Source organism: Sabethes cyaneus, chromosome 1 (genome assembly GCF_943734655.1).
Source record: "Sabethes cyaneus chromosome 1, idSabCyanKW18_F2, whole genome shotgun sequence".
NCBI classification, from domain to species: domain Eukaryota; kingdom Metazoa; phylum Arthropoda; class Insecta; order Diptera; family Culicidae; genus Sabethes; species Sabethes cyaneus.
The window spans coordinates 47855844-47870537 of record NC_071353.1 but is presented as its reverse complement, the minus strand read 5'-3'; the positions used below and the strand labels follow the sequence as shown (position 1 = coordinate 47870537).

Below are 14694 nucleotides of genomic sequence, written 5' to 3'. Positions count from 1 at the left end.
ACCAAATTTGGCATGTGGGGGGTTTTGGAGGCAGGATTTTTTTATTGATGGTTTGAGACCCCTCACCCCTGTGGTTGGGGGATAAGGACTATCATACAAATAAAACAGAAATTTTTGAGTAACTCAAAAACTAATCGAACTCGAGAAATTTTAGACTTTTTCATAAAACATTAATCAATAACAAGACCACCAAAAACTATCAACAGTAACATTAGATAATTCAGCGCGAGACGGCCACAGGCCGCGAGTGTTGCCGGCGACCCGCCGTCGGATTCGCCGGCCACTGCGGAGAGACAGCCCCCCGTAGAGATCACCTCTATCTAGGTTTATTTATTTTCCTAGATCTACTGACCACTATTACTTTCCTACAGTTGAGTTGCCCCTGCGAAATGGCACTTTCTACGAAAAGATTTTCCGTAAAATGGTACATACTGCGTAAGGTTTTTCGCGAAATGGTATTCTGCGAAATTCTATATTTCGCGTTATGGTCAACCGAGAATTGGTGTTCCGCAAAATGGTATTCGGCGAAATGGTTTGTAATGATGGCGAATATTTAAATGCTATCCGCTTTATTTTATCAGGCTAAGCAATGGGGGGAGTTGTTTTCTACTTTACTGTGAGGAAAATTAGTATATAAAAACACCCATGAACTCCCGCAAAACTCAAGATTGTAAGAAAGGTCATCCAAGATTCACGATTTATGTACAATTCAGTTTAATTTGTGGCAATACGAAGTTTGTCGGGTCAGCTAGTTTAATATAAGAATTGAGAAGGGTAAATCGGTAAGAGCATTTGGAAGCATAAAGAAGAAAGCGAAAAAGAATGAAGAAGACTGATTTATGGTGGAAATGAGAAAAATGTGTGGGAAGCGAAAAAAAGGAGTAAAAATCAGACAGAAATATGGAAAATACAGTTACGTTACAAACCTTGCAATAAATAAGAATATCTGTTGACCAAATGATACTTTTACAATTAAGAATTTCATTCTAATTTTTTCTAGAGATACTCCCACATCGTATAAAAAATGACATAAAGAAGTATCTGAAAAGTTCTACAATAACAAACATCCTTTGAAATAAGTTTTAGACCTTACTACAATCACAAACTGTGTGACCCACTTACGCTCTAACTTTTCGCTACGTTTCACTTTTCACAGATCCGCCGCAAGTGACGCTGTCCCTTGGATCAACGCTTAATCCGGACGACATTAAGGAGGGCGATGACGTCTACTTTGAATGTCACATTAAGGCAAATCCCAGGGAGCATCGTATTACATGGTCACATGATGTAAGTATGCAACGGGCATCCGCCGTCGTCCATCTGCATTCTGATTCGAAAAGATCACCCACTCGGTAGCGGTGCCGAGCGTTTGCCTTTCTATCCACCCAGTGCCAGTGCTAATCTTCCGACACTGCCTCACGCTGACACAATTCAAGTAGATGTAACGAGAAAATGTGGAACAGTGGACGAAGATAATTCATTTAACTTTCCTTACCCAACTCCTGTCCTGGCATCCATCCCGACGCTGAATGCACAGTGGGGTTGAATTCGTTTCACTTTCGACTGGGCATCGCAGCGCTGGACAGATGTCAACTGTATCACAACAGCAGCTATGATATTAAAACTTGTTGGATATTTGTGAAATATTTGCCTTCACTATCCCCACCGTGAATTTGAAGCCCGAAATCTTAAAGCCTAGCATGACAGCGTGTCGACTGCTTGCTTTGGTGGTAGCGGCGCGTTAAGATTTCCATTTATAACCCAGTTTAGAAAAACAGCATCGCCATCCGCCACGAAGACTGGAAGACCGAAGAGTGGACAGTTTTCCAGCAGCCTGCGAATAAGTCGTCACCGTCGTCGGTCGACACCATTGGAGTAGCCGTACGCCAAACCCCTACAGCAGCAACCCTCGCTACTCGTGTCTTCTTCCTTCGTCCCTAGAAACAGCTGCTTTGCTCGTCAGGACAATCACGTTGCGGGGATGAATGTGAAATTGAATGAAATCAGCTTAAGAGAGATAAATTGCTGCACGGAATATAATGGTATCATATTTTCTCGATGTGAATTTAATGGGATTTTAATATGTTCTTTCCCGGCTACCTATCCTACTGTACAGCACGTTGTGCCGGTACGCTTGGATGCTGGTGTTTTAAACAGATTTTCCCGCTTTGGTGTATCTCTTTTTCTATTGAAAGACGCCACGGGCAGGGGTGAATGAGCCGATAGTCTGCTCGGTTCATTTCCTCGTTTAGAGTAGTGTGCAGCAGTGAAAGCAAATTGCAGCACCAAGCAGTTTGTTTGGTTATGCCGGCTAAGCATATTGTTTTAAATTTGTTTTCAAAGAAAAGGTGAGTTTACTATGCTATTTAGTTTCATTATGCCCTAGCCTCTTCCTAACGCCAAGGATAGCGATATTCATTAGGTTCATTCTAATTCTACTTCCCAGCTGAAACCGACCGGTCTTAAGGTATCAATTTTGGCCCGAGTCGCTCCGTTTTAATAGAAATATTTTGCTTGAAATTGCATTTTGCATTCTCAAAGGATCAATTTTTTCTTAATTGCTTTTAATTAGCTTTTCATTATTATCATTAGCGTGCAAATGCTGTGGCTATAAGCCTCCCGTGGGCAGCACACGACTTTGCTCTAGGTTGGCTCGCCGTCTACCAATTCGTTGTCTTAATTAATATGTGTATCAACTACACAAGCCGTTTCAAAAATTTGTTCTATAATAATCGTAGATAGCAGTAAAAGATAGTTTAAGTGTTAAGTGTATCATGTTTCCTCCCAGTTGGCCTCGAGGTATGATGCTGGCCTAATAAGCCAGTCGTCGTATGTTCGAATCCCGACTGGGAGAGGCTGTTGGAGTCAATAGCATCATAGCAACTGGCCCTGCACTGCCCATGGATGCATAGTTGACGTATAAGCCAAAATGACCAAAATGTACTTTTTCGCTCCTACGCACTCTTAGCTATGTTATTCACATGTTCAATACGCAAACAACATATGTTTGTTCAAAAATATTCGAGAAATTTAGGAAAATTGAGTTACTCTGCTATTGGTTTCACGTTATGCTAATGGTTGGCGTAATTCCCCGCATAATCAATCAGCATAGTAACCTATTTGTTTTTTTAGCTTTACGCCAAGTTATGGGAATAATCGTTCAAAAAAACAGTCTGTTTATTTACATAAACTGGCGTTCGCATTTTTTAAACACAATAAATGAAGAATGAATCATAAAACCCCATCAGTCCTGTTTTGATTAATAAACTCTACTAAATTGACAGATTATTCGATTGAAAAAGTTTATAGCAAAGATTATATGGCTTTTAACGTTTTTCACGATAAAAATGCGTTTACTCAACAACAGTCATGGTGCTGGTCGTTACGTTACGCATCCATGGGCAGTGCAATTGTCCTGCACTATAACAGCTTTTTGCTTTTTTTATAATACCTATGTCCTTTCATATCGAAACTCTCAAAATTAGAATCTGTTAGAAATTGATTGATAAATTGACATCAGTAATATATGCATACTATAATGAATAAACGATTCTGTTAATTTGTAAAAGTGGTTTGTATTGGTCATTTTGCTAGAGAACGATCTAAAAATCGACATTCCGGGTTAGTCTATACTCGAATGAAATATGCAGATTTCCTCTAGGTTAACTAGAAAACGTACAGTGGGAAAAGTCTGGATAAAATTAATAAAAAGTCCTAATTCCCAAACTTGTACTAACAAAGCAAACTTGTACTAACAAAAAATCCCAGCGAGCTGGTAGTATTCGTATGTGTTTTATTGGCCTGTAAAAATATGGAATTTAAATGAAAGAAAATACAATTTATTGTTTGCAATTTGAATTCCGTCAAACTTTGCCGAGATTTGACACTAGTACTATGTCGCCAGAAAATGCAATCGATGTCAGAACGTTATGAGTTTTCACTCAATTGAAAATTGGATTCTTATTTACTTCACTGTGCGACACCGGACAAGACAGACTCGAACTGAACCGTATAACCTCGTGTTATCGTCCGGCGTTAGTAAATCCTAACAAATCGCACACTGCAATGGTCACCTTTTGTCCTTTGATATGCGACTAGCAGTGCAGTGGGAGCCAAGAATCGGTAACTCGAGGCACAATTTCCCACAGAAATGTTTTATTTATTGCACATAAGTGTGTATGTGTGCGGTGTCGTGTCGTTATCGTCCGTTTGCCATCGATGCTTTTGATATTGAAATCTAAATGTCTCGAGACGACACAGACCGCTGGACAACAAGTATTTAAATATAAATTAAAATCTAGATTCACCGGAAAGTACCGAAGCACTTGCCCGTCCCAGCGTCGCGCCAAAGGAAAAGGGTTGAACTAGGATAAAAAGTTTTATTAGATTCCGGGTATAATTACACAACTTTTATTAGTCGAACAAGTTTGATGATTGGTTTGAACGATGGAGCCGTTTGAAGCGGAGAAGTGGTGCGGTTGATTGGGACTGGAGGATGATTAGATTGAGCTAGATGGTGATCCTTTGATTAAGGCCGGGTTTGGCGGAAATGTACAAACCTGCCTTTTATGATAATGTGTACAATAATAGCCTGCTAGAAACTCTTTAGGTTCGACTGTAATCGTTATTTCCACTTAAGCCTGTGAATGCACCAGTAGATGGTGGAAGCTTATCATCTCATTACAGTGAGAACTAACACGAAAAGGTTGTTTTAGGATAGCCGTATTTGAAATTTTTCGGAACATTGTAAAAATTCGAATTCGAATTTAAAGGGAACAAACCATTATCCCTGATAGTTTTTCTATTATGATCATTAAACACATTTTTTTTCGAAACTAAAACAGAGTATAACCTTTTGCTGCCCTGGCTGTAATTACTATATTTTATTCACTGTCAACATCAAAATCGACAGGCTCGTTAAGACTGCCATGATATTGGCAAATTAATATAAAAATTATGTCAAAAGAATAAAATCCAAGAAAACATCTTTTATTGTTGCTGAGGTTCTTTTAAAAAGTTACGCGACTTTTATCGCTGCAAAAACCGCTGACTTGTAGGTAATGTCAATTAATCGTCCCTATGTTCGAATTTACAAATGGGTTGGGGGATAGGGGGGATAACAACAATTGGGATTAACGCGTTCCCAAAAGCGTCGGAAGAACAAACAGTTTCTAGTCGGACGAAGAGAAAACGCGTAACTTACGCTTAAAATGACAAGTTTCAACTGGTCTATTTATATTCGAAGAGGGCCGGTATTAAAGGTTGAAGATTGCTCGGGTCATTGTACAGTGCAGAGATCGGTTGAGAGGTCATATAGGTCATCACTTGAGCGAGGACGATACTCAAATCGTCGAAGGTAATCGAGCATCGCCTCAAATTTTACTTAAGTAGGAACGTCTTCGTTACCCTTATCTCCGCCTCCCACAGTCCACCGTGATCATGCAACTTTTGGGCAGGAATAAACTTCCTCTCAATATGCTAGTTGGAGAAGAAATCTGCGACCACTTCCAGTGCATCCCCCGTCAATAGTCACTGTCTGGGGGAGACGAATGTTGTTTTCTTTGGAGCCACTTACTACCATTTAGTTGGTTTTCGACGCATTGATTTGCAACCTGATCCTCCTAGCCTCCGTCGTCCCAAGGTTTCTAATAATGATGTCAAGTTCCAAGGAGTTGGCTACTTTTGCTGAAGATCGTTCCTCTCGTTTCGCTGGGCGCTCGCCGCTTTCGATGGACACCTTCAATAGCTATGCAGAATAACATACATGATAGTCCATCCCTTTCGCATACCTTTTTGATTCGAAAGGACTCGCTGTATTCCCGTAATACGCACGGATCACATCACTCGCTCCACCCTAGCTTTGAGCAGCCGCGTTAGTTTATCCGAAAAATCGTTCTCTTATCATAATTATTCTCACTCGACTGGATCGTTTGCTACCCTGAAACTCACGAAAATAAGAAGTGTGACCACATTGTACTTTCTGTAAGACTTGTCATCATGGCAACAGCTAGAAAGACGGAGCCATCCCCTTCCAGCTAAAAGGGCAGAAACGAAACCCCGATCAGCTAAGAGCAAGCTAAAACAGGCGAAGAACGAGATGATGAGTTGTACAACAACGTCGACAACGTCGGGACCAGGGCCGACGTTAGCCAATTTGTCGCATCACGCAAATTCTCAAAATGGCGCCCCCAGAACAAACGAAAAACAGCCGGCGTTGCTGTGTGCAGACATTTTACTACCTACACACTCGCAAGCGCACAGTCTCATAGCGTCTTTCTGCATAACCACTCACGAGGCAAACAACTCGTGAGCAGTTAGCTGCCCGTGCACACTGGGATACAGGTTTTGCATTACTTTTTGTTTTCTTCTTCATCTTACGCCCTCGATTCTACACGCGGGTGGGAGTGCGAGTCCTCGCGAGTGATCGGTATCAGTTGCTCAGGCTGCAATAACGTGCAAGAGCGACGACCCTGGCTGTTAGCTAAATACACACTCGCAAAAGTCGTTGCAGAGCATGAATAAACAAGAGTGGGAGTCCGAAAGGAATGCTTATGCCGGCGTGTTCATTAGAACGTGTACGCGTATGTAACAAAATTGACCCACACAAGTGCGGGCTTCGCAACGCTGGTCACAGTCATTCCTTGCTACTTCATCGAGGATGAATCTGATGATTGCGGATTCTGAAGAGATTCGAAAATCTCTCCCGAAAAATTTCTAAATAATTTAATATCATCAGTGCCACTTCTCGCCACGTTTATCTGAGTGTTTTGATTGTTGTGTTTTGTTGCGAAAAGATTTTCATCAGGAGGTGGTGGAGCGCAAACGGAGAGCGAAGAATGGTGTAGGCGTATGAACCATGCACTGCAGGCACTACTTGGAATGATTCTCAAAGTACCCTTGTCGAAAGTTTGGAGAGTACGATGGGTCGGTCACGTCCGAAGAGTACCAGATGACCGTGCAGTAGATCTGTTCTCTTCATCAGCCTTAAGGGTCCCATACACGTACGCATATGTTGGGTTGGAGACGAATAAAATGTTGGCGGGCCATTCCGGTAGAGCGACAAGCCCAACATCTTCTTTTGCCTGCTTGGTTCGTGGCGCTCATACACGGGCGAAAGTGTTGACCGAACATGAATTCACCAACATTTTTGTCCAACATGTTCGTACATGTATGAGAGACCCAACTTACTAGATGGCTAGACCAGGTTGAAGCCGATTTGCTTGTGTCGAGATGCTCAACGAATTGGTGGCAAATAGCCCAGGACTCAATACAGCGGAGGGTACCTCTAGATACACCACTTACCATCCCAGCTTTAGGTTGCTAAAGGAGAAGTTATGTATTAAAGAAAGTTTTATATTAACCACTTATTTATTTATTTAATGCTAGAGTTTTTTTCAATGTGGGCGAAATGGCTCGAAGTGGCGCTCCAAGCAGCTGCTTGCTTTGCTTAAGGGATGCGTTGGCCGTGGTTGGGACTTTAACTCTTGGAGAGCAGACAAGACGACGTGTTTACTAATGTGATATGGGTGGTATTCAAAAGCAGCACCAGGATAAACGTTGATGGCAATGGCGACATGATCAGGTGAGGCAGAGCTTTCATTGAACGAGCTCATAAAATGTTGGGCAAAGATATTGCACTTCTCAAACTTAGAGTCTCCAAGATGAACTAATACTGGCAGCTTCTTTCTTCTTGGAATTTACGAAATACCATAAACGTTTTGGATTGCTTCACAGAGCTCACTGCGTACGAAGAACATGTCATTGGCACAGAAAGCCATTGAGTTTCTAATAATCGTTACTCGCACAGTTGAACTCCTGTTTTGTAAGATGAGAACGTTTCCGACCGTATCTTCGTAGAGCTCTAGCCCTCAACCGCTTTAGTCTGCGTAGGTGATTGTTCGACCAAGGAGGCTTTGTTTGTTGAAACTATTCGACGGGTGTCGTCAATACAAGTAGCTGAGTTTAATTTCTTCCAGTCAACGTGAGAAATAGCGGAGCTGATCTCGTCATAATTATCTCGTCGTAAGCCTAGTGTACCATCATTCCCGAAAGGATCAACAAAGATAGTCGACGATGGGAGATTCAATAGAACGCGCAAAGCAGGATGCTCTGCGTCGAGAGTAAGCAAATAATCAATGCGTTCCAAAATGGTGCACACGGATGCTAAGGCTTTGTTCGACAAAACCAAATCAAGAAATCGAGCGTTTCTGTTGGCTATGTCATTAACTTGCATTAACTCAAAAAGGGGAAAGTCGACGGCAAGTGTAGAACTGGCAGCGGATAAAGACGTCAGGGAGTCGACCTGAAATGTCCCATCATTTGACTTACACCATCAAAGCTGAGGCTGATTATAGTCCCTAAACTACAGAACACAGGAACTGACTTTCAAGTTGAAGGCAACAGCACCGACCCAGCAAACCACAAATCGTATAATAATGTGTGAAAATCATCTTAAATATCGCTAAACAAACTCTAAATCGTACATAAAGCTTAATAAAGCGCACCTTATTTTGCATTTATTCGTACAAAATGATAGTAACTGATTCACATACGATTTTCGTCACAGAATTTTATAACATTATGAAACTAATCATGTTGAGTAGGATTTCATTGTATACAAATACTTATGAATGTGAATAGTTTTCATATAATTTGCAGTACGTAAATCGCCTCCAAAACAGTACGCATATGCTGGTTTCGTGCATAAAATGCGATTTTTCTAGATTTATATCGGTACATATATCATATTTGTTACTTTGATATACGTACGAAAATGTTTGCTGGGGATAGAGTCCACGCGCTCATGAATTCCGCTAATATCATTACAACGACCCGGGGGTAAATCGATCACGTCCACACTCACAACTTGTTGAGTTGAAATAGTAATTAGAACACCCCTACCACGGGTATTTGTACTGTTCGAGAGGTTACTATTCCAAGCCAATGACACGTGGAAGACAAACGAGCAGGTAAACCAAACTCATAAGGGATACACACCGAAACCTAACATGTGTAGGGACAAGGGAGAGAATCTAATCAAAAACGAGCCTAAGGTGGTGGACAAGTGGAAGAAGTTCTGGGATGAACACCTTAATGGCGAAGGAGGCGAAATGCAAGTCATCCTAGGAGTGCCCATTGAAGATAGTAATGTCCCAGCCCCTGTTCTCCAAGAAGTCAATCGAGAAATCGGGTTGCTGAAGACCAACAAATCCGCTGGTCCGATAGAGCTTTATAAAATGGCCGAGAACTACTGACAACGGCTTTACACTGGGTTATTTCCAAGATTTGGGAGGAGAAGAAGCTACCGGACGAATGGATGGAAGGAGTGGTTCGTCCCATTTACGAAAAGGGTGATTGACTCAACTGTTGCATCTATCGCGGCATAACGCTGGTAAACGTTACCTCTAAGTACTCTACCATAGCCTGTTACGCCGGCTGTTACCGATAGCACAGGGATTCATAGGGAATTACCAGGCGGGCTTCCTGGAGGATCGCGCAATTTCGGAACAGATTTTTACCATTCGGCGGATCTTGCAGAAATGTCGGCAGTACAACGTGCCCACGCATCGGTCGATCTTGACCAGCTATGGCAAATAATGCACGAACACGGGTTTTCGGACAAACAGATGCGACTGATCATTGGATTGAGGATGTGTTTCGTGTGAACCTCGTGTACACTCTCGACCCATTTCGAGACGCGGTGAGGGTTGAGACAAGGTGATGGCTTATCCTGTATGCTAGTCAACACCGCGTTTGAAGGGGTGATCCGATGTGCAGGTATCGAAACGAGAGGCACGTATTTCACCGAGGATAGCCAACTCCTAGGCTTTGCAGATAACTTTGATATCATAACCGGGAACTTTCCGATGGCGTAGGCAATCTACGGCAGACTGAAAGCGGAGTATAGGAGAATTGGGCTAAAAATAAATGCGACAACACTAGGAAGGAGATCCAGCAGTGCATTTAAGCGGAAAACCGGCCTTTTTTGCTTCTCGAAAAATGCTACGATCAAGAATCATATGCTCCCTTTTCTTCCTGAACTTTCTATCGTTGTTTCGCTTTGCTTGATTGTGACGGTAAGTAGTCGAATGTGTTGAGTCCCCCGAACACGATACGATCCTCAGAAGATAGAGTGGGCCAGCAGGGCAGTGTGAGCTTTCTCATACTTACAACCTCAGCTCTATGCTGCAACGACGACGATGCGATGGGGTTACCATCGATGCGCTGGACAGCAAGATCATTACCGAATAGTTGGGCACTATATAAGCATTCATCGGATGTGTCGGTCAACACAATAACGTATCGTAGTCGCACTTGCTTGCAACCAGAAAGAGTGGATCTACCTTTCGTTGCAATCCTCGCACGTTTTGGTAGTAAAAGCGCATAGGGAGATTGTCTTCCATGGGACTGATTATATTTTCGACGGAACAGCGATGCTTTGTTGAGAGGTTATTTGAGGTTATTTGGGTGCAACAAAAGTAATGTAAGGGTGGTAGTGGTAGTGTAAGGGTATTACACTTGACCGGCAATCGAGAGTGGTGGGTGCGACCACATTTGACCACAGTTTATTCTATGACTTTTCGTACTTTATATGAGCCTTTTTAGCCATAATAGTTTTGAGAATATTGCATCTAATTTTATCTAAATCATCTAAAATCTAAGTGAGTGTGGCATTTTGTGTGTAAATTTGATTTATAAATATTATGGAGGCAATTTTCAAACGTTTACTGGAAATGTGTACTATTCTAAATTAGAAAATAACGTGCAATTCAAAAACAAACCATAGATTTAGTCAAAAAATTTCACTTTTTCACTGTTTTCTCTTTTCATACATCACGCTTGCCTGCTGCCCGATAAAACCTGCGGATGGATTAAACCTTTGGCTAATACAACGAATGCACTCAACTCGGCTCTGACACGAAATGCATTCTTGTGGCGCGCTAAAAAATGCCTCTCTGCCCTGGGGATTGCGGCCTTTCGACTACGAACTGGACGAAAAAAAAACCAACCCTGCAACTGTTCCTGGGAAAACCGTTCTACAACTGTCGGTTGGTACTGGGAAAAAAATAACCCTCTTGGAAATAATGACGACACCGGGCGTCGGACGCAAATACACTTCATTTTACACACTTGCAATGCGGGTAAAAAAAACTAAACCCCTGACTCTCGCTGTGCACTGGAATCAACTAATGAAAGGGTTTACCAGTGACACAGAATGTGACATCGGGGGTGATTATTTCGACGCGCTCGTTGGTGCTGCAACGGGTGGGTCGATACCATTCCGGAATGTACGCCTGCTCCGCCGCCAACGACCGGGGTGAGACACAAAGCGAGCCGGTATCGCTTAGGATTCACTGTAAGTACTTTTAGCACATTTTTTGCTCGTATCATCGGTCCTTATAGGCATGCATACCTACACAGCCACGGCACTGCATTCCAGGGATGGTCTTGTGGGAGTAGCTCATTGCAAAGGATTGTCAGATAAAAATCAAAAGATCCATCCCGGACGTTGTTGTCAGGATGGAAATATAAAAATAATAGAAAAACAATGTTCTAACGTGTGAATGCTAAGAACTGCTTAAGACGTGTTACGGGTGTGTACAGTCATACCGACAGTCATACGGTGAAGTGCCGGAGAGGTCTGTAGTGCTGGTGGTCACCCTGCGTAAAGTTCTCACATAGAGTGTTTGGTTGCCACAAGCTTACTGTGCTGGCAGCTGTTAACCTTTATGCAGGAATCCCTCTACACTTTTGCGGGATTGTTCTCACATTTTCACAGTTGTACTATTGCAGCCTCAGTGCCGGAAGGATGAAATAAACCAGTTAATGTGGGTTTATGTTGAACCTTGCTGAGATGCAGGAAGTGTCAATTATGGCCCAAATATTATCTTGTTAGTTAAGTACTACGGTTGCCGGTGGAGGGGAAAGATATTTTCTTTGCTGCTTGGCAGTGAAGTATTACGATGCGTCGAAAACAATAAAATCGGCAATTGTAAACTTTTGATCGTAAATCTAAATAACTGATATCTATTTCATTCGAATCACGCCAGTTTCTACGCCGCATGTGAACCAGCGCCGGTTGGTTAGAAAAAAGGATTAAAGGAAAACTCGGTGTCCCACCTTCTGTTAAGATATGGGAGACCAGTATTGATTTCTAAGAATTAGTTTTTTTTTATTTATTTGTAATCACTCATTCTTCTACTTTGTTAAAAATAAAACGTTTCACGTAAAGATTAAGTTATTAAACATAACAAAAAACAGGCAGTAGCTTAGGTTACAAACACCAACTGTCGGAAGTGGGGTATTAATGAAGTTCTCATGTATCCTAGAGGTTGGTCCATGATTGAGGGTCCACTATTGAAGTGGCAGCATTCGTATAGATTAAGTAAATGTGAGAAGAAGAAAAAAACACCGTGAAAATGGGAGGACTAACAAACTTCAACTACTTCTTCTAACGATGTTTGATTGCACATAACGTCTAATGGAGTCTGATGCTAGGACTAACGTGGCAAGTGCCAAAGCAAAAAAAAAAAGAAGTATAGCTGCCTGGTTTGATGTGGTAGAAAATCAACAGTGTGTTACACACTTTTTGCTCGAGCCCTCCATCCCGGCGAGAACACGGTTGAATAGAGGTTTTCTTTGATGGGGTCGAGAAGGATTTATACGTGAGTACAGTGGTTCTAAGTGTATGGCCTGGCTTAGCAAAGCGGCGAGTCGGCGGGCTTTTTCCTCTCGACACTATCCCGCAGCCTGCACGGGAGGAATAAAATACAAGTAGGTATGCGGGTAGGAGTGAAAGTGTATGGTCTCTAGCAAAACCGAGAGTCCCTCTCTTATCTTATTGTGAATCGCATAAAATCTTGAACAAAGAAGCAGCATTACGACCAACTGGAAGCAAACTTGATGATGAACACTGAAGAATGGCAATAAACATTAAATTTGATGGGCGAAGGATATATAGAAGGATAAAAAGTAAGATTAATGATCTCTGGTTTGTACGGCTAATGTGTATTTTGACATTGAATAATAAGGTTAGAGTGTATATCGAATGTGCAACACTTCGGTTGCAAAGTTTTATGTCTGAAAGTTGCTTATTGGCTGGCTGCCACGAGAATCAATTATCCCGAGTGAACTTGTCAACAAATGCTACAGGTTAATAATAGCACTATCATCGTCTTGAACTGAGTTTCTGGAAATTTTGATAGAAAACAACAACTGTAGGAAATTAAGACAAAGCTTTTCCTATCATTTGTGGCATGATACATGAGGCAAATTTGTAATAATCATTCTAACCCCACAAATTACCATCTAAATGTTCAGTAGAGGAATTTATTCGAGTAATAAATATAGCTGTAAAACTTCTTCTGGCTTCAAACTCAAGCCTTCATCAGTCTCTTGCCAATTAAATCGTTTTTGGGAGAACGGGAAGCGCTTGCTGCTGCTGTTGCTACTGTTGCTGCTCCTGCTGCAGGAGGTGATTGTTGCTAGGAGTGAGCCTTTACTTGGCAGTGAGGTTGGAATATCTACGCTTTGGGATTCATCATCATGTTAAGCTGTCTGACTAACTGCTAACTTCTCCAGACTTTGCCAGTTTCGCTAAAAAGATGCTACATGGCTGCAAGCGGCATCGAGCGAGTGAATGACTAAGTGAGTCAAGCCGTAACCAACTAATTACTCTCGCTGGAATAACTTTGCACTATAACTAACAAGATTTGTACCAGGAAGCTTCCGGTTTCTGTTTTTCCAACCTTTCGGAAGGCGGCGACATTCGGGTAAACAGAGGCAAATGATCGTCCGCAGTTTTCATGTAGCGGTGCATGGAAGCATGCGGCCTGCGGAAAGTGAACCGGTGGCAAACAAGAGTTAAATAAATGTTCAAAGTTGTTTGGGGAATCGGAGGAGGAACGGTATATAATTTTGTACGAAGTCACGCCTTGCTACGCCGCCGCTCTATGCAGCTGTAACGTGGTTTTTCTCGTAATAAAGTTATGATTGGTTGTACACTGGAGACTGAGACCGCATTGCAAAATTTATTTATGAGAAATAAAGTTTAAACGTGACAGTTTTTCTTGTCGACGGTTTCCAGATGAACCGGAGAGAAGTCGTCTGTGTTTCTGTGGCTTTGGCAGTGTAATCCAGCGAATTTCGGGCATTACCTAGAAAAATGAAAAAAAATCTGCATCAACCATTTTCGTCATCATAAATCAAAACTTTTGGAGCTCCAGCCTGGATGACATAAACAATAGTCAGTGTCTGTTGTCTTGTGATACTGTTGCAATTATTGTGACATTCGAGGTGTAAAATTTATTGCCTTTTGCAAAAAAGTTGGACGTTATGTTTTCTGATATAACGGTAGGTTGAAGAATAATTTTCAATATTTTTTGAGCATCAATGCGACCAAATTAAAATAATTCCTTTCAATTCTAGTATATTTCAAACGACCTTCACATCTTTTAATGCGAACAGTGGTTTTGAAGTGCACTTTTTGGGCACTCATTTAGCCACCAATACCTAGTCGCCTCACAATATCTATATCTTTGTATATTTGGTATCTTTTATGGTAGGATTATGATTTCGTAAAAATTGTTATTACTTCTATCTAAGTCGAGTATGGTTGATCTTCTGTTCATCGATGAAGAATCTTCGTCGAACTGCAAAGTTTTCGAAGCACAGAACAGCTGGTAAACAATTTTT

The 14694-nt window shown here is 41.7% G+C and overlaps 1 protein-coding gene across 1 annotated transcript in view; it reads left to right on the top strand.

Annotated features, from left to right (window-relative positions):
• LOC128745651 (serine-rich adhesin for platelets) overlaps positions 1 to 14694 on the top strand; it is a 242653-nt gene that overhangs the window by 118429 nt on the left and 109530 nt on the right. The window contains exons 9-10 of the mRNA XM_053842728.1: positions 1157 to 1287; positions 11197 to 11356. Coding sequence (XP_053698703.1) covers positions 1157 to 1287; positions 11197 to 11356 — 291 coding nt within the window. The remainder of the gene's footprint in view (positions 1 to 1156; positions 1288 to 11196; positions 11357 to 14694) is intronic.